The 18,647-nt window shown below is 45.8% G+C and overlaps 2 protein-coding genes across 5 annotated transcripts in view; one reads left to right on the forward strand and one right to left on the reverse strand.

The window, feature by feature from the left end:
* Window positions 1-656, reverse strand: part of PIH1D2 (PIH1 domain containing 2) — a 46,868-nt gene extending 46,212 nt beyond the window's left edge. The window contains exon 1 of the mRNA XM_073585156.1: window positions 524-656. The gene's annotated coding sequence lies outside the window, so the exon portion shown is untranslated. The remainder of the gene's footprint in view (window positions 1-523) is intronic.
* On the forward strand, window positions 380-18,232 carry NKAPD1 (NKAP domain containing 1). 4 transcript variants are annotated; one of them, XM_073585159.1, is made up of 7 exons: window positions 380-404; window positions 2,269-2,345; window positions 2,830-2,927; window positions 4,290-4,343; window positions 6,999-7,151; window positions 7,980-8,033; window positions 15,118-18,232. In XM_073585159.1, exons 2-7 carry the CDS (start codon window positions 2,277-2,279, stop codon window positions 15,620-15,622), a joined length of 933 nt encoding a protein of 310 aa, XP_073441260.1. In that variant the 5' UTR covers window positions 380-404; window positions 2,269-2,276; the 3' UTR covers window positions 15,623-18,232. The 4 variants fall into 4 exon arrangements, with proteins under 4 accessions (XP_073441260.1, XP_073441259.1, XP_073441258.1 ...); XM_073585158.1 differs by lacking the exon at window positions 380-404 and adding an exon at window positions 576-713; XM_073585157.1 differs by lacking the exon at window positions 380-404 and adding an exon at window positions 663-795.
* Window positions 18,233-18,647: the final 415 nt, after the last annotated feature.

Here is an 18,647-nt window from a genome sequence, read left to right on the forward strand (position 1 = left end):
TACAGGTCTCGCTCCATCTTTTGGCTCTCAGTTAGAGCCATTTTGGGCAGTTAGTTTTGCGGACGTCTCTCCTGGGTCCTGGCTTCTTTTCTTGGCGTTTTTTTCCCCTCGTTGCTGCAGGTAGTGCAGCAAGATGTGAGAGTGGTCGGCCACGATGGCCTGAGGAGATGCGGTCTCTGTGGTGGGCAGGTGAGCTGACAGACGCTTGTATGGGGATTTACACATCGTCTGTGCCTGATATCTGGTAAAATTTGTGTTATTGTGCGATGGAAGATCTTTCAGGAAATGCGCCATGTCCTTCTTATCAGTTTCCCGCCTAAACTGCCGCTGACGTCATTAGGACGTCACGTGACCAACGCTCTAGTCTAGAGAAGCCGTTTAGTCACGTGACGCGATTGGGGCCGGTAACGTTTTTTCTCTTCTTTTGCGCCGCCGTCCAGTGTTATCAGATGAAACTCTGCGCCGTGTGTCTGAAAGAAGGCGACGGGTCACACCCGGTGTGAGGGCGATCAGTTATACTCACGAGCTCAGTCCGAGAGGCAAAGCAGACTCAGAGCCGCTTGGGTTTCTATGGAAACTAGAACGCGGTGCAGCAGTCAATTATTTCCCCCTTACAACTGGAGCTTCACACAACAGGTTCCGCTCCTGGATCTGTGCTGCTGCTGAGAAGTATTTCCGGAAGGAAAGGGAAGCGCCGACACTGGGGGCCTGAGGTGGGAGATTGCGGCCCTGTCATAGTGACAGTCTGTGTACAGCGCCGCCGAGCGGACGTCAGCGGGACTGAGCGGTGCTGGGGTGTGTAGCAGAGGGAGGGGGTGATGGCATGTTACTGCTGTGTGAGCATAGGTCGGACGTGTATGGGGCTGGTGTGTGTACTGCTCTAATGTGTGTGAGCGCTGTGGGGGGAGGGATGTGTCGAGGCCCCACGGTATGGGGAGGGGGTGAAAAAGTGACGAGGCCCCCCGGTATGTGTGTGGGGGGGTGAAAAAGTGACGAGGCCCCACGGTATGGGGAGGGGGTGAAAAAGTGACGAGGCCTCCTGGTATGTGGGGGGAGGGATAAGTGACGGGCCCCCCCGGTATGTGGGGGGGGATAAGTGACGGGCCCCCCCGGTATGTGGGGGGGGGGATAAGTGACGGGCCCCCCCCGGTATGTGGGGGGGGGGATAAGTGACGGGCCCCCCCCGGTATGTGGGGGGGGGGATAAGTGACGGGCCCCCCCCGGTATGTGGGGGGGGGGATAAGTGACGGGCCCCCCCCGGTATGTGGGGGGGGGGATAAGTGACGGGCCCCCCCCGGTATGTGGGGGGGGGGGATAAGTGACGGGCCCCCCCCGGTATGTGGGGGGGGGGATAAGTGACGGGCCCCCCCCGGTATGTGGGGGGGGGGATAAGTGACGGGCCCCCCCCGGTATGTGGGGGGGGGGATAAGTGACGGGCCCCCCCCGGTATGTGGGGGGGGGGATAAGTGACGGGCCCCCCCCGGTATGTGGGGGGGGGGATAAGTGACGGGCCCCCCCCGGTATGTGGGGGGGGGGATAAGTGACGGGCCCCCCCCGGTATGTGGGGGGGGGATAAGTGACGGGCCCCCCCCGGTATGTAGGGGGGGGGGATAAGTGACGGGCCCCCCGGTATGTAGGGGGGGGGATAAGTGACGGGCCCCCCCGGTATGTGGGGGGGGGATAAGTGACGGGCCCCCCGGTATGTAGGGGGGGGGATACGTGACGGGCCCCCCGGTATGTGTTTGGGGGGGGATAAGTGACGAGGCCCTCCGGTATGTGGGGGGAGGGATAAGTGACGAGGCCCCCCGGTATGTAGGGGGGGAGATAAGTGACGGGCCCCCCGGTATGTAGGGGGGATAAGTGACGGGCCCCCCCGGTATGTAGGGGGGTGAGATAAGTGACGGGCCCCCCGGTATGTAGGGGGGGGGGATAAGTGACGGGCCCCCCGGTATGTGTGTGGGGGGAATAAGTGACGAGGCCCCCCGGTATGTGTGTGGGGGGAATAAGTGACGAGGCCCCCCGGTATTTGTGGGGGGATAAGTGACGAAGCCCCCCGGTATTTGTGGGGGGGGAATAAGTGACGAGGCCCCCCCGGTATGTGGGGAGGGGGATACGTGACCTGCCTCGCCATGTGTGGGGGGATATGTGACCAGGCTTTGGTACGTGGGGAAAGAGTACATGTGTACGTCTGTGATTTGTGTATGGGGGGACACGCGGTCCGGCTGCAGGATGGATGTAGTGTCTCTAGTTACATTTCACATTTCTTAGGTTCTGGGATGTCCCGAGTGCCGCTTGGAAAAGTTCTGCTGAGAAATGTTATCCGGCACACAGACGCACATAACAAGGTGAGTGATCCCGTCCACAGCACATAATGCTCCGGCAGCAATTGTTAATCTGTGTCCACAACAGGTGAGTTACTAGATATGAACTGGATTCAGACAGGAACAGGTGAGGGCCGCGGTGGGATCACAGGTCTGTGCAGCGTAGCTCTGTAAGAAGGCGCTCGCCGGCCTTGCTGCACCCCCCTATGGGCACTCTGCTGTTAAGAAGCTGCTACAAGCTTCACAGCATAACCTGACCCTCACCTGGCAGCAGGACTTGCAAGGAAGGGATTTTCCCACAGCTGGATGCTGCATCTTTGGTGTATACACGGACCCTCGGATTGTATTTTTTTACCCACCATCATTTGTTAGTGCACCCCCCTGTTTGCTTTCCTTCCTCCTGCTCGCTCTCATTGTCTGCACCCACATAGGAGCGGTGAGACCACAGCAAAATACAAGATCTGATAATGTAAAAAACATGTTTTACCTTCATGTTTACTGTATTTAGATCCAAGAAGAAACTGAGATGTGGAAGATTCGGGAAATGGAGAAGCAGACGGAAGATACCAGGACAAAGCGGAGACGCGTGTCGCCGGATGTTAACAGGTCAGATATATACATAGATATAGACACTGTCAGTATTTGGCAGGGCACATTCATAGAGCCACCTAAGGAGTAAGTAAACTCTTTGTATATTTTTAATTATGTTTTAGACTATTTAATTCTGAGCAGATCGCCGGGGGGGTCCGGGTCCGGAGATCTCTCCCAACCCTCCAATATCTGCTCAAAAGACCTATTAGTAATGCACGGCCTATGACTTTGTACTGCATGTGTACTCCGCTGTGTGTACGCTCCTGTCTCTTCTAAAAGGACACTTGTGCATTCATCGGGGTTCTCAAGACCTGGACCCTCACTGATGGTTTCCAGGACTTTTAAATATTGACGGATCATCCTTAGGAGTCATCAATATCAGATTATTATTATTTATTTATATAGCACCATTGATTCCATGGTGCTGTACATGAGAAGGGGTTACCTACAAATTACAGATATCACTTACAGTAAACAAACTTACAATGACAGACTTATACAGAGGGGAGAGAGGACCCTGCCCTTTCGGGCTTACATGCTACAGGATGGTGGGGAAGGATCTAGTAGCTTGGGGGTTGCAGCAGTTCTGGTGTTGGTTGAGGTGATATCTCCGGTGGTGGTGAGAGAGCAGGAGGTAGCGGGGTAATTGCAGGCTGTAGGCTTTCTTGAAGAGGTGGGTTTTCAGGTTCCGTCTGAAGGAGTTTGGCTATTACCTCCTAGAAAGCCTTGCGGCAGCCCCTGGAGTCAGCTGTTGTCATCTCATGCTGGATGTATATAGGACAGCACAGCTCCGTACTCTGTAGTTTCCGCTTTCGTTTCTGCAGCTCAACTTCTTTTGATGTGAATGTGCTTTGAGTTGCAGTACCAGTGTATGGCCACTACACAGTGTACAGCGCTGTGCTGGTCTGACTCTCTACATTGTGTGCATCCGACCTCCGCTGCAGCTGATCAGTGGGTGAGCCAAGTGTCAGACCCCCACCCACCGGATATTGAGGATCTATCCTATGTGCCGATGTAGTGACTTTAAAAAATAAAAATGCAAAATTCAAGTAGCAAAGGGCAAAAAAGTAAATAAACTGCTTTGCAAATAATCTTGATAACATATCCCACCGTTACTGTTTGTTCCGCCTATGCTTAAAACAAGAAAACGTTGCTCCATCTACCTTATTACAGTGAATGACCCTGTCAGAGGTTTCACCTTCATCCCATTCTCAGGGTGTCAGACTGAGCCACTGAGGTGCGGCCCAAATGCAATATGAACACTTCTTTGCATCTCTCGTTTACAAGGATTTGATGTGAACATCTCTTTGCTCATTGAGCATTGAGATGTAATTTGTTATTTCTCTGTGTGGTTATGACTGTACCTCTCCTGTGCAGATGGGATCACAATGGCTATAAAGAGCTGTATCCAGAAGAGTTTAATGATAACAGGTAGGTGTCTCCCTCCTTCTTCATGGTAATTACTGTTTATGAAGAATGTTCTCATCAGATAAATGACAGCATTACTTAAGAAATGCAGTTGACTGCAGCACCTTTTTTTTTCACTTGTGCACTGTAGGAAGAACCTAGTGCTGAGGTGTAACTGGTCTCTAGTGAGCGTTCCCCTGCTGTAGTATCAAACCAAGAGCCATTAATCAACCATAGAGGTCTGTGCGCGCCAGATCTAGAGTCCACCTGCAGTGCGCGCCAGATCTAGAGTCCACCTGCAGTGCGCGCCAGATCTAGAGTCCACCTGCAGTGCGCGCCAGATCTAGAGTCCACCTGCAGTGCGCGCCAGATCTAGAGTCCACCTGCAGTGCGCGCCAGATCTAGAGTCCACCTGCAGTGCGCGCCAGATCTAGAGTCCACCTGCAGTGCGCGCCAGATCTAGAGTCCACCTGCAGTGCGCGCCAGATCTAGAGTCCACCTGCAGTGCGCGCCAGATCTAGAGTCCACCTGCAGTGCGCGCCAGATCTAGAGTCCACCTGCAGTGCGCGCCAGATCTAGAGTCCACCTGCAGTGCGCGCCAGATCTAGAGTCCACCTGCAGTGCGCGCCAGATCTAGAGTCCACCTGCAGTGCGCGCCAGATCTAGAGTCCACCTGCAGTGCGCGCCAGATCTAGAGTCCACCTGCAGTGCGCGCCAGATCTAGAGTCCACCTGCAGTGCGCGCCAGATCTAGAGTCCACCTGCAGTGCGCGCCAGATCTAGAGTCCACCTGCAGTGCGCGCCAGATCTAGAGTCCACCTGCAGTGCGCGCCAGATCTAGAGTCCACCTGCAGTGCGCGCCAGATCTAGAGTCCACCTGCAGTGCGCGCCAGATCTAGAGTCCACCTGCAGTGCGCGCCAGATCTAGAGTCCACCTGCAGTGCGCGCCAGATCTAGAGTCCACCTGCAGTGCGCGCCAGATCTAGAGTCCACCTGCAGTGCGCGCCAGATCTAGAGTCCACCTGCAGTGCGCGCCAGATCTAGAGTCCACCTGCAGTGCGCGCCAGATCTAGAGTCCACCTGCAGTGCGCGCCAGATCTAGAGTCCACCTGCAGTGCGCGCCAGATCTAGAGTCCACCTGCAGTGCGCGCCAGATCTAGAGTCCACCTGCAGTGCGCGCCAGATCTAGAGTCCACCTGCAGTGCGCGCCAGATCTAGAGTCCACCTGCAGTGCGCGCCAGATCTAGAGTCCACCTGCAGTGCGCGCCAGATCTAGAGTCCACCTGCAGTGCGCGCCAGATCTAGAGTCCACCTGCAGTGCGCGCCAGATCTAGAGTCCACCTGCAGTGCGCGCCAGATCTAGAGTCCACCTGCAGTGCGCGCCAGATCTAGAGTCCACCTGCAGTGCGCGCCAGATCTAGAGTCCACCTGCAGTGCGCGCCAGATCTAGAGTCCACCTGCAGTGCGCGCCAGATCTAGAGTCCACCTGCAGTGCGCGCCAGATCTAGAGTCCACCTGCAGTGCGCGCCAGATCTAGAGTCCACCTGCAGTGCGCGCCAGATCTAGAGTCCACCTGCAGTGCGCGCCAGATCTAGAGTCCACCTGCAGTGCGCGCCAGATCTAGAGTCCACCTGCAGTGCGCGCCAGATCTAGAGTCCACCTGCAGTGCGCGCCAGATCTAGAGTCCACCTGCAGTGCGCGCCAGATCTAGAGTCCACCTGCAGTGCGCGCCAGATCTAGAGTCACACCTGCAGTGCGCGCCAGATCTAGAGTCACACCTGCAGTGCGCGCCAGATCTAGAGTCCACCTGCAGTGCGCGCCAGATCTAGAGTCCACCTGCAGTGCGCGCCAGATCTAGAGTCCACCTGCAGTGCGCTTGTGGTAACAGCAGCCACTGGAGTAAAACTATTTCAGAAGTCATCCTGCCGCTTATAGGTATATAAAAATATAGGAGTAATAGCATTATGGAGGTGCACGGACATTGTACTGAAAAAGCTGCTTCTGGGTGAAAATGAACTTTATTCCTCCCAGGAGACACCGGCTTTCAGTCTTAAAGGTGCATCCGCAGCAACTTCAGTCACCGCTCAGTACATAGTGATCAGCAACTATAAGCACGGCGTAGCTTTGCACTGCTGAGTCACCTATCAGTCAATATGCCAGGGCGTGATTATAGCTTCCGAACGCTGTTTAAAACCGCATCGGCACGCTTCTATGACCGAAAGCCAGGAGGAATAAAGTTTTTTAAAATAAAGCTGAAATAAACTTTCAGTGTGGTGACCGGTCACCTTCATACCGTTATAGACCTGCAGATTAACCCTGTATCTGTAGTTAAATATTGTTATTGGATCTGTCAGGTTCCTTTTTAATCTACGGACAAAAGCAAAAAGCATAAAAAATCTATTGCATTTGCCCATCACTGGGAGCATATCTTTTTCAGTCGAGGCGTTTTAGGCTTCTGGCATATCCATGTATGTTTCACTCTCCTGACATTGTCACGCACTGGATGATCCACTTGCATAGATCTCAAATATCCTTCCTGTCGGCTTGTTCATCAGCTGGAGTAGTTGTTGTGTCTGGTCTAGTATTTAAGAAAGTGTTCCATGAACTCGTGCTATAGTGGTTGACCTTGGAAAAATTAAATGTCTGGAAAGTGCATACCAAAGTGATTATTTAATGTTAGGAGCCGTATGAGATCTGATGGTTTTGATGCTGAAGGAGGCAAAGAAGTTGTGAGAAAGGCGATTGCAGAAGAAGCGACTCCGAGACCGGCCGCACTGAGCGTGCGAGCCCTGACCAAGAAGTACTACGAGTGCGAGTCCAGCATTGCTGACAGGTGAGTGTTCTCCTTTATTATCCAGCATGGAAATTTATAAAATATAACACAAAGCTCTAATGTTATCTCCAGGTAATATTAGCCACATGAGATGTTTGTGCAGCTTCTGATGTAACCATTGCATTGGCAATCAGGTTATCAACTTGGATGCTGCATACCGTATTTTTCGGACTATAAGACGCAAATTTTCAGAAGGAAAATGGGGGGGAAAAAAATTATTGCGTTAAATGGGGGGGGTTTGTCTTACAGTCCTGAATTCAGCTTACCCTAGGGGGAATCAGCAGCACTGGTGGAGAGGAGTCACAGCGGGTGTTTAATGGTCCAGCGATGATATGAACCAGACTGGTGCAGCAGGGGGTGGTGGTGTGGGGGGCTCTGGTGACATTTTGTGAAAACCCGGAGCCCGCGCACTCAGAAGACGAGATCTTGATGCTGAGATCTCAATCTGCGCATGCGCCGCCTGTGGCGGCCATTTTCCCGGAGGCCACAGCATTGAGGCAATGGAAGTGCGCTAGCTCTGGGCTTTCCAAAAATGTCGCCGGAGCCCCCCGCATCACTGAGCACCGCCGACCTGCTGCACCAGGATGGGAGTGAGGTCATCGCCCTGCCGCTCCGGCCACAGGAAGAATAGCTCGACTCCTGCTGTCACCTCGCTAATTGTAAGTATGGTATATTCCGACTAAAAGACGCACCCCTGTTTTCCCATCAAATTGGGGGAAAAAAGTGCATCTTATAGTCCAAAAAATATGGTAATCTCTTTTCTTTTTTTCCCAAAACATTTAACATTTTTATTCTTACAGAAAACCTTCGTCTTTTTACTTTTTCCAGGTGGGGACATAGCGGTTACAAGGAGCTGTATCCAGATGAATTCGAGTCAGACAGGTATGTGTGGAGCCATAAAAAGTTTTTGAAGTTTATTATGACTTTTAAGAAGTAAGGTAGAGGAAGAACCGGTGACATTGCAGTTTGATATCCCACAGCCAATGGACAGCAAAAATAAGCCGCCCATTGCTTATTTGTCGTTCCTGCTGTTGCCCCTTGGGGTTCTTTTTTTCCCAGTGGCAGCGTGAATCAGACACCGATTGTATGATCTCAGCCAGGTATGTTTGACTCTGAAACTTTGCGGCATTTCAGGGAAAAAACATACTTTAAAAGCTGCCTTGGACTGAGCCGCACAGATGACTAGTTGGAAAGACGGTTCTCGGCGGCTTTTCTTCTGGAGTATCGGGTCTCTCCCTGCCTGCGTATATAGGGAGAGACCAGTCATGAGCAGGGCTGTGGAGTCGGCAAGCCAAACCTCCGACTCCTCAGTTTCCATGACTCTGACTCAATGACTTCGACCCCCTCGTACATGGCTCATGTTTCATTGATAAATTTACTGTAGTTAAATGGTAACATGAGGCTTTTAATCATTATTATGCTACAATAATCAAGGCATTTAGATAGAACATAAAATATATTTATTGGAAAACAACTTTAGAGCAAAAAAACTTTTGCATATTTACAATTTATTATACACTATGCAGTAAGTGGGGGAAAAAAACAGTTTTCAACAAAACCGTACTTGTTCTGAGAAATAGTATCACCTCCATCAGAGCCTCCTTCATAGATGACCTCAAATCTGACCTAATTATTTTAAGGCTAGAGAACAACCTCTCCACACTAACTTGGGTTGGTGGCAAAGCCGTAACCACATGGGCAACATCTCTAACAATTTCAGGGTATAAAGGAATTGCCTCATGCATAGTCAGTTTTGATGAACGATTGAACTCTTCTACTTATTTGAGAGCAAGTGAAAAATTTTGCTGAAATATGGTCAATCTGTTTTCTATGGGAGTAGAATCTTTTTTTCCCTGCGGCAACGCTTTGCCTGCTCCATGTCGTCCAAATACTTGTCAAAATCAAACTCCTCATCTGATGAGGATGAAGAAATGACAGGACCCGAGTCCTCATGCTCTTGGCCATTCTGTAACCCACTCATCCTAACTGCTACTTCAATTAGAGCTTCTTTTCCTTTAGTAAACTGTTGATCATCCAGCAATATATGATGACTCGAGTCCACATAAACAGCTGCCAGAAGAATTTTGTTTTCTAATAGCAGTGACTCTTTCCGTTTCATTGAAGCAGCAATGCCATCTGCGATTAAATGTCCTCTTTGGGACAGGCTAAACAACAAGTACTTCCACTCCTTTGTAAAAATGCCAGGAGTTAAATCCTCAGCTTGTAACTGTTTAGTTACTGTAAATGGGTGATGAAGCAATTCCTTCAGTTCAGCCACCTGTGTCCATTGACCTTCTTCTCGTGTTACCTGAGGGTTCGCCATATCGACAAGGAAGGGTTTCAGCTCAAGCAATCGCTCAATCATTAAATAGGTGCTGCCCCACCGAGTGGCTTGATCCACAATTGCCCCTTTCCCAGCACGTCTCTTCAAGATGGAATCAATTTTAGTGGTTCTGGCAGCAATAGCCAATTTCCTCACTTTGCTAGTCAGAGTTCCAGCATGTCCCTCTTGCAGACTGTCTCTTATTGCCAGCTGCAGCGTGTGCACAACACAGCGCATGTGATAAATAGGAAAGAGGTGTGAAGCAGCTTCAACAAGATCATCTAATTGTAAAGAATCATTTTGCTGTTCTTCTGTAATAATATCTGTATGTTCCTCTGTTATGGGGACAGGACTGTGGCTTTCCATCTCCAACATACTGAATGTGAAATGTTCTTCTAGCTGCTGTTCACCTTCTTTATTCTCATTCATCAGTTTAATTGTACTTCTCTTGTTTGAAGCATTATCAGTTACAATAGCAAGAACCTGTTCTTTTGTGAGTTCATAATCTTGAAGAACTTTTTCCACTAAGGTCTGGAGAAACTGGCTGCTGTGATGAGTTTAGTATCTTTTACTGCCAGCGTCTTAGTAACAATGTTTTTGTTGTCACAAACATATCGAACATTGATAGCAAAATAGTTCACTCTGTGACGTGTGCAGGCATCCATTTTAAGAAACACAAAGCGTCTCTTGAGAGTCTTTTTAATGTCTTCCTTTTGGTTAAGGGCTTCTTCAATCACTAATTTTCTATTACTTTCTATTTCAAGAGAAACGCCAAGTTTGCGGGCCTTTTCTCCATTAAGAGCTGTAAAAGCTGGTCATGCAAATATTGATAATGGTCCACTGTCCTTCGGAACAAGCTCAATGAGCTGTCTTTTATACACATCTGCTGTCATTGGTACAGTAACTATATCACTTACAAAATATCTTGTAACTGATGTTTCAGACGCTCTTTCCTCCTTTGCCTGGTGGGAAGTGCTGGGCTCTGGTTTCTTGGTGCTGCTGTGATCTTTTTCAATCACAGCTTTGTAAACTTCTTGGTGGCAGCGTTGTAAATGTCTTTTTAGATTGGAGGCTCTTGAAGGAACATTTTTATCACTGCCTGAATACGCAGTGATTTTGGCATCACAGCATTTGTTTTCATTTGGGTCACTTATACACTGACACACAAAATGTTTTTTATCTTGAGTCACTGTGAAATGCTGAAATACAGATGACATCATAAGGTGCTTCTTAGACATTTTGTAATTATGTAAATTCGCTCAAAATAATTTTTTCCTGTAAAAAAATAAAGTATATTGTAATTCTTGCAAGAATAGGGATAATTTAGGATAGAAATAAAACAATCTTTGCATAAATCAATAGGACAGATAAGTACAGTTAGGTCCATATATATTTGGACAGACAACATTTTTTTTAATTTTGGTTCTAGACATTACCACAATGAATTTTAAACAAAACAATTCAGATGCAGTTGAAGTTCAGACTTTCAGCTTTCATTTGAGGGTATCCACATTAAAATTGGATGAAGGGTTTAGTAGTTTCAGCTCCTTAACATGTGCCACCCTGGTTTTAAAGGGACCAAAAGTAATTGGACAATTGACTCCAAGGCTATTTCATGGACAGGTGTGGGCAATCCCTTCGTTATGTCATTCTCAATTAAGCAGATAAAAGGCCTGGAGTTGATTTGAGGTGTGGTGCTTGCATTTGGAAGGTTTTTTTGTGAAGGAAACATGTGGTCAAAGGAGCTCTCCATGCAGGTGAAACAAGCCATCCTTAAGCTGCAAAAAAAAAACCCATCCGAGAAATTGTTACATTAGGAGTGGCAAAATCTACAGTTTGGTACATCCTGAGAAAGAAAGCACTGGTGAACTCATCAATGCAAAAAGACCTGAGCGTCGACGGAAGACAACAGTGGTGGATGATCGCAGAATAGTCTCCATGGTGAAGAGAAACCCCTTCACAACAGCCAACCAAGTGAACAACACTCTCCAGGAGGTAGGCGTATCAATATCCAAATCTACCATAAAGAGAAGACTGCATGAAAGTAAATACAGAGGGTTCACTGCACGATGCAAGCCACTCATGAGCATCAAGAATCAAAAGGCTAGACTGGACTTTGCTAAAAAACATCTAAAAAAGCCAGCACAGTTCTGGAAGAACATTCTTTGGACAGATGAAACCAAGATCAACCTCTACCAGAATGATGGAAAGAGAAAAGTATGGCGAAGGCGTGGTACAGCTCATGATCCAAAGCATACCACATCATCTGTAAAAGACGGCTGAGGCAGTGTGATGACTTGGGCATGCATGGCTGCCAGTGGCACTAGGTCACTAGTGTTTATTGATGATGTGACTCAGGACAGAAGCAGCCGAATTAATTCTGAGGTATTCAGAGCCATACTGTGTGCTCAGATCCAACCAAATGCAGCCAAACTGATTGGTCGTCGTTTCATACTACAGATGGACAATGACCCAAAACATAAAACCAAAGCAACGCAGGAGTTTATTAAAGCAAAGAAGTGGAATATTCTTGAATGGCCAAGTCAGTCACCTGATCTCAACCCAATTGAGCATGCATTTCACTTGTTAAAGACTAAACTTCAGACAGGCCCACAAACAAACAGCAACTGAAAACCACCGCAGTGAAGGCCTGACAGAGCATTAAAAAGGAGGAAACACAGCGTCTGGTGATGTCCATGAGTTCAAGACTTCAGGCAGTCATTGCCAACAAAGGGTTTTCAACCAAGTAATAGAAATGAACATTTTATTTGTAATTATTTAACCTGTCCAATTACTTTTGGTCCCTTTAAAAACGGTGGCACAGGTTAAGGAGCTGAAACTCCTAAACCCTTCATCCAATTTTAATGTGGATACCCTCAAATGAAAGCTAAAAGTCTGAACTTCAACTGCATCTGAATTGTTTTGTTTAAAATTCATTGTGGTAATGTCTAGAACCAAAATTAGAAAAATGTTGTCTCTGTCAAAATATATATGGACCTAACTGTATAAGGTTTATAAAATATGTTGTTAGCTTTACTCTGAACTTTCAGTGTCATGCTTGTCTCAGCAGGGTACAGCTCACTAAATGCTTCACATCATATTTCTTCACAGTCTATGAAGAAGGGAAGGAGGGAGCGAGCATGTTTGTGCTGAATCATATTCCAGAACACACACGTCCTCATCGATCCTGTTACAGTATTTCCGAGTTTGAGATGTTAGAAAACAGTTTTTCTCCTTTATATACTATGTATATTGTATATAAGTAATCAGAGCAGCTAATTTCTCCAAACAGGAGCTAAGAGGAAAAACAAACTAAAACATCAAGCATATAGCGACAACATATACTGGACTATTGATTTATGCACAGATTATTGAAAGTATAGATATACTGTAAGAAATACTTACCTTAATCCTGCTTTCCTGTTCACTCCAGAGGTTCTGAGATTAATACAGGCATTCCTTCCCTGTGTGTTTGTTATTTTTTCCCCTTATCTGTAGAGAACTTATGAACATAAACTGCAGCACAGATTCATCTCGGCTAAAAGTCTAGACTTTAGATCAGGAATAGGACAGACATTTATAGGACATTTCATAACTTTCCCAAATTCTTATGAAACAAATATTGCCCACAAACTGCATTGAACTACTGCACCCAATTTATTATATATTTTAGGAGTCTGTCCATTTTATACCGACTCCACCAAAATGGGCTCTGGCTCCACAGTCCTGGACATGAGACAGATACAATTGTGGCCAAAAGTATTGATTCCCCTGCAATTCTGTCAGATAATACTCAGTTTCTTCCTGAAAATGATTGCAAACACAAATTATTATCTTCATTTAATTTGTCTTAAATGAAAAAACACAAAAAGAATTGTCCTAAAGCCAAATTGGATATAATTCCACACCAAACATAAAAAAGAGGTTGGACAAAGGTATTGGCACTGTTCGAAAAATCATGTGATGCTTCTCTAATTTGTGTAATTAACAGCACCTGTAACTTACCTGTGGCACCTAACAGGTGTTGGCAATAACTAAATCACACTTGCAGCCAGTTGACATGGATTAAAGTTTACTCAACCTCTGTCCTGTGTCCTTGTGTGTACCACATTGAGCATGGAGAAAAGAAAGAAGACCAAAGAACTGTCTGAGGACTTGAGAAACCAAATTGTGAGGAAGCATGAGCAATCTCAAGGCTACAAGTCCATCTCCAAAGACCAGAATGTTCCTGTGTCTACTGTGCGCAGTGTCATCAAGAAGTTTAAAGCCCATGGCACTGTGGCTAACCTCCCTAGATGTGGATGGAAAAGAAAAATTGACAAGAGATTTCAACGCAAGATTGTGCGGATGTTGGATAAAGAACCTCGACTAACATCCAAACAAGTTCAAGCTGCCCTGCAGTCCGAGGGTACAACAGTGTCAACCCGTACTATCCGTTTGCGTCTGAATGAAAAGGGACTGTATGGTAGGAGACCCAGGAAGACCCCACTTCTTACCCCGAGACATAAAAAAGCCAGGCTGGAGTTTGCCAAAACTTACCTGAAAAAGCCTAAAACGTTTTGGAAGAATGTTCTCTGGTCAGATGAGACAAAAGTAGAGCTTTTTGGGCAAAGGCATCAACATAGAGTTTACAGGAGAAAAAAAAGAGGCATTCAAAGTAAAGAACACGGTCCCTACAGTCAAACATGGCGGAGGTTCCCTGATGTTTTGGGGTTGCTTTGCTGCCTCTGGCACTGGACTGCTTGACTGTGTGCATGGCATTATTAAATCTGAAGACTACCAACAAATTTTGCAGCATAATGTTAGGGCCCAGTGTGAGAAAGCTGGGTATCCCTCAGAGGTCATGGGTCTTCCAGCAGGACAATGACCCAAAACACACATCAAAAAGCACTAGAAAATGGTTTGAGAGAAAGCACTGGAGACTTCTAAGGTGGCCAGCAATGAGTCCAGACCTGAATCCCATAGAACACCTGTGGAGAGATCTAAAAATGGCAGTTTGGAGAAGGCACCCTTCAAATATAAGGGACCTGGAGCAGTTTGCCAAAGAAGAATGGTCTAAAATTCCAGCAGAGCATTGTAAGAAACGCATTGATGGTTACCGGAAGCGGTTGGTCGCAGTTATTTTGGCTAAAGGTTGTGCAACCAAGTATTAGGCTGAGGGTGCCAATACTTTTGTCTGGCCCATTTTTGGAGTTTTGTGTGAAATGATCAATTTTTTGTGTCATTCTCTTTTGTGTTTTTTCATTTAAGACAAATTAAATGAAGATAATACCAAAGAATTTGTGTTTGCAATCATTTTCAGGAAGAAACTGAGTATTATCTGACAGAATTGCAGGGGTGTCAATACTTTTGGCCACAACTGTATGTTGTTTTTCCAGTTCGGGAAATCTGTGGATCATGATATGATTATTTTGGATGAGAATTTCATGAAATCTTCACCCACTGTGGAAAAAATCCAAAGTATAAATTAAGCAGAGCTGTGGATTTCATATCTACAACTTGTTAATTTATGTAATGGATTGTCATCAAATATTTCACCAAGGGTAAAATCGCAGCATATATTACAATAGATGCATCCCAGGTGGGGGATCAAAAGTGCAGGTACCAGTATTGGAAGGTAATGACTTGTGCTTCTTTTTTCAGTGATGAAGAGGAAGGAGGAAGCAAAAGAAGAACCAACGGAGCCGAGAAACCCAAACGCAAAGGACAGAAGGAGCAAGAATCTCATAAACGCAAACGATCCAAAAAAACTCATAAGAAAAAGCAGAAGAAACGATCACACAAAAAGTTGAAGAAAAGGAAAAAAGAGCAGGAGGGCAGCACAGAGTCCTCGAGTGACAGCGACAGCTCGGACCACACGGAAAAGAAAGCAAAGAAATCCAAGCGCAAGAAGAAAACTCGGAAAAAGAACTCAAAAAAGCAGCCGTCCTCCTCCGGACAGGACAGCGACGCCTCCAGCAATGAGATGAGCGGCTCCGAGGATCACGATACACAGGAATATAAGGAACGAAGGACTGAAAAATCCAGCAGGAAACCTCATCGGAGAGCAAAATCGAAAAAAGACTCTGAAATGGAATCCAGGAAAAGCCGGAGGACCAACTGGAAGGTGGCCAAAGATGAGAGCTCTGAAAGTTCTGACGACGACTAGCTAGGACACTCCGCCTCTGACTGATTTACCATAGGAATAAGGAATGGTTTATTCTTCGTCAATTTCATACGTGCAATATGACTTTTTTTTTTTTTATAAATATATAAAAATATGGATATTGAGCGTTGGTAATTTCCACTCTTTGGATTGGAGGACTTGTACAAAGGTGTTTGAGTCAGCATGCAACTTTACAAGCGTCTCCTTCCTAGGAAATATTTTGTAGCATAGGAGTTATTGTGTTGTGGAATAAACGTGACATAGAAGCTCAGTCATGACACGATTATTACTATTGGTGAATATGTGCACACAGGACGGTCATGCGTTAGATTTTCAGGGCTAAAATCTGCTGTGTGTCACCATGGACATTGTGGATGAGAATTTACAAAAGTTAACTGTGCAGAAATTGACCTACAGATTTTCAGCTCACAGCCTGTCAATGTAGGATGCACACTTTCAATCTGGAATCGTAGAGCGGAAAATTTGCAGCATTTCCGGAAAGGAGTCCACATTATAATGTGCACAGTTTGGTGCAAATTTGGCTGCAGAAAACTTAGAACGTGTGTGAGGGTATGTTCACACGGTCAGTAATCGCTGCAGGTTTGACACTGCGTACTTGTGCAGTGTCCAACCCGCAGCGGCCAGATGTTACAGCATCGTGGATGGGATTTCAAGAAATCCCATGTCCCCTCTCGTCCACAGATGCCCGCGGAAACGGACATGGGGTGCGTCTCTCCAGACCGCAATATGTCAGTTTCGCTTGAGAATGTATTGAACTCGGTGGATCCGCACGGTTCAGTGATCACATGCGGAATCACCTGCGTACAATAGACAGCAGCGCTTTGGACGCAGCGAATATGTGTTGCGTCCATAGTGGTGCTACTTCCGAATCGTGTGCATCCGGCCTGAGTCCTGTGTTACATACTAATAGTCCAAATGGGATGATTTCCATTCCATCCCTTTCAGTTATCAGATGCAATACCAGACAAACCCATGAGCAAGAATGGCACAATTTCTGAAAATAAGTAAATTACCTTTTTAGGTTCTTAATCTTGTACACCTCTTGGTAGAGCTGGATGATGTACAGACATTTCTAAAAACTAGACAGGGAGGAGGTAAAATATTTAATGACTTTTTTTGCCCCCTTGTGTTAAAACTTTTTACAATGTCACATGCTTATTTTTGTCACATGCTCTGCGCCCCTTGTGTCTACCCTCACCCTGCAACAGCCCAATGGAGCCTCGTCTCTGCTGGCCACCCTAATGGCCAAAAATGACGCTCTGGGACCCCAACTATCACATGTAATTTATAGGTGTAATTTCCTATGGGGTAGAGTCATCTTTTAGGTGACTGCAATGTCAGCCCCCATTAATAATGACAGTTTAACCTTTTACTGACCAGGTAATTCTGCTTTCTTGCGCTTTTTTTTTTTTTTCTTACCTAGAGCCATAACTTTTTTTTTTTTTTTTTGTCCATGCAATTTTTTTTTTTTTTTTTTTTTGCATGTGAAGTTGTATGTTAGAATGACACCATTCATTTTACCCATGTAATGTACTGGAAAAACTGGGGGAAAAAATCCAAGTGCGGTGAAAATAAAAAAAGAAATTCCAGTATTGCTTTTGGGGTATTTTGTTTTTACGGAATCGATTTGTGGGATAAAAATGACCTGTGATTTTCCAGGTTTTTATATATTATGTATAGACTCACTATCTTCAGAACTTAGTAAAATATTTTTTTATTTTTACAGTCGATGTAGGCAAGTTGCTTTCTAGCATTTTAGTATTTTATTGCATTTTTCGTCAGGAGCTGTCTTTATTTTATAGTTATTTACTGTATGTATTGTATAATCTTTTTCATTGATTAGCAATACAAAATGTGATTGTCTTTAAAAAAAATTTTGCGCTGGATAATGTGGAGGAGGGTGAGTGAATTTTTTTTGTTCACTATTTTGCCCTATTTGGAATTTGTTTCTTTGTTTTTCAGTGCATTATAAAGTAAAATGAAGAGTGTTACTCAAAACGAAGAAATCTGGCAGCTCTCAGAGCCTTAATACGGATGTGTGACTGCAGCCAAGAAAGAGACGTGTCTGCTCCTGTAACCTTTTCTTACAACCTGAGATTTGGGTCAAAACATTTCTTGAGAATTGTAATGTCAGGTTTAATACCAGAGGGTGGAAAAGAACAGAGAGCATTGTAAAGAAAAAGAATATAGCGTGTTATTGTTAGATGTGGTACACAATCCAGATCTACAACCGGACAATGTGCAACCTTATCTCATTAGCCTACGCTACCTGTTACCTGTGCTGTTACATAGGACTGCAGATGACATCTACTACATTACCTGTACTCTGAGAGTCATCACTGTGTTATCTGTGGTGTTACAAAGGACTGCAGGTGCCATCTCCTACATTATTTGTACTCTGAGAGTGGTCACTGTGTGATCTGTGGTGTTACATAGGACTGTGGGTGACATCTACATTATATGTGCTCCGAGAGTCACAACTGTTATCTGTGGTGTTACATAGGACTGCAGATGACATCTGCTGCATTATCTGTACACAGCGATGTATCACTGTGTGATGGACTGCATATTACATCTCTAACTTTATCTTTACTGTGAGAGTCCTCACTGTGTGATCTGTGGTGTTACATAGGACTGCAGGTGCTATATACTACATTACTTGTACTTTGAGAGTTATCATTGTGTTATCTGAAGTTTCATATGACTGCAGGTGAAATCTACATTATCTGTACTTAAAGTTATCTGTGTTGTTACTAAGCACTACAGGTGAAATCTACTACATTATATAAACCCGCAGAGTTATCACTATTATCTGTGATGTTACATAGGACTCGAGGTAAAATCTCAATTAAAGGGTTATTAGTTATTACAAAAAATATAAAAGCGGCGTGGACCTGGATTTTCATAGAAGAGCAGGTAGGGTGGGCATCAGACCTGTCATTTTCTTACTCTTCACGGCAGATTTTCCTCCTAATTCACTGCTGTAAGAACATCTCTCAGGATCCCG

The sequence above is a fragment of the Dendrobates tinctorius genome, unplaced genomic scaffold (assembly GCF_039654945.1).
Source record: "Dendrobates tinctorius isolate UK_male_01 unplaced genomic scaffold, ASM3965494v1 ptg000086l, whole genome shotgun sequence".
NCBI classification, from domain to species: Eukaryota; Metazoa; Chordata; class Amphibia; order Anura; family Dendrobatidae; genus Dendrobates; species Dendrobates tinctorius.

Excerpts from the sequence above, each read along its gene's own strand:
- NKAPD1 (XM_073585159.1), top strand. The coding sequence starts at position 2,277 with ATGTCCCGAGTGCCGCTTGGAAAAGTTCTGCTGAGAAATGTTATCCGG. Across the intron at positions 4,344-6,998 it reads GAAGAGTTTAATGATAACAG|GAGCCGTATGAGATCTGATG; the intron begins GTAGGTGTCTCC and ends ATTTAATGTTAG. Across the intron at positions 7,152-7,979 it reads GAGTCCAGCATTGCTGACAG|GTGGGGACATAGCGGTTACA; the intron begins GTGAGTGTTCTC and ends TACTTTTTCCAG.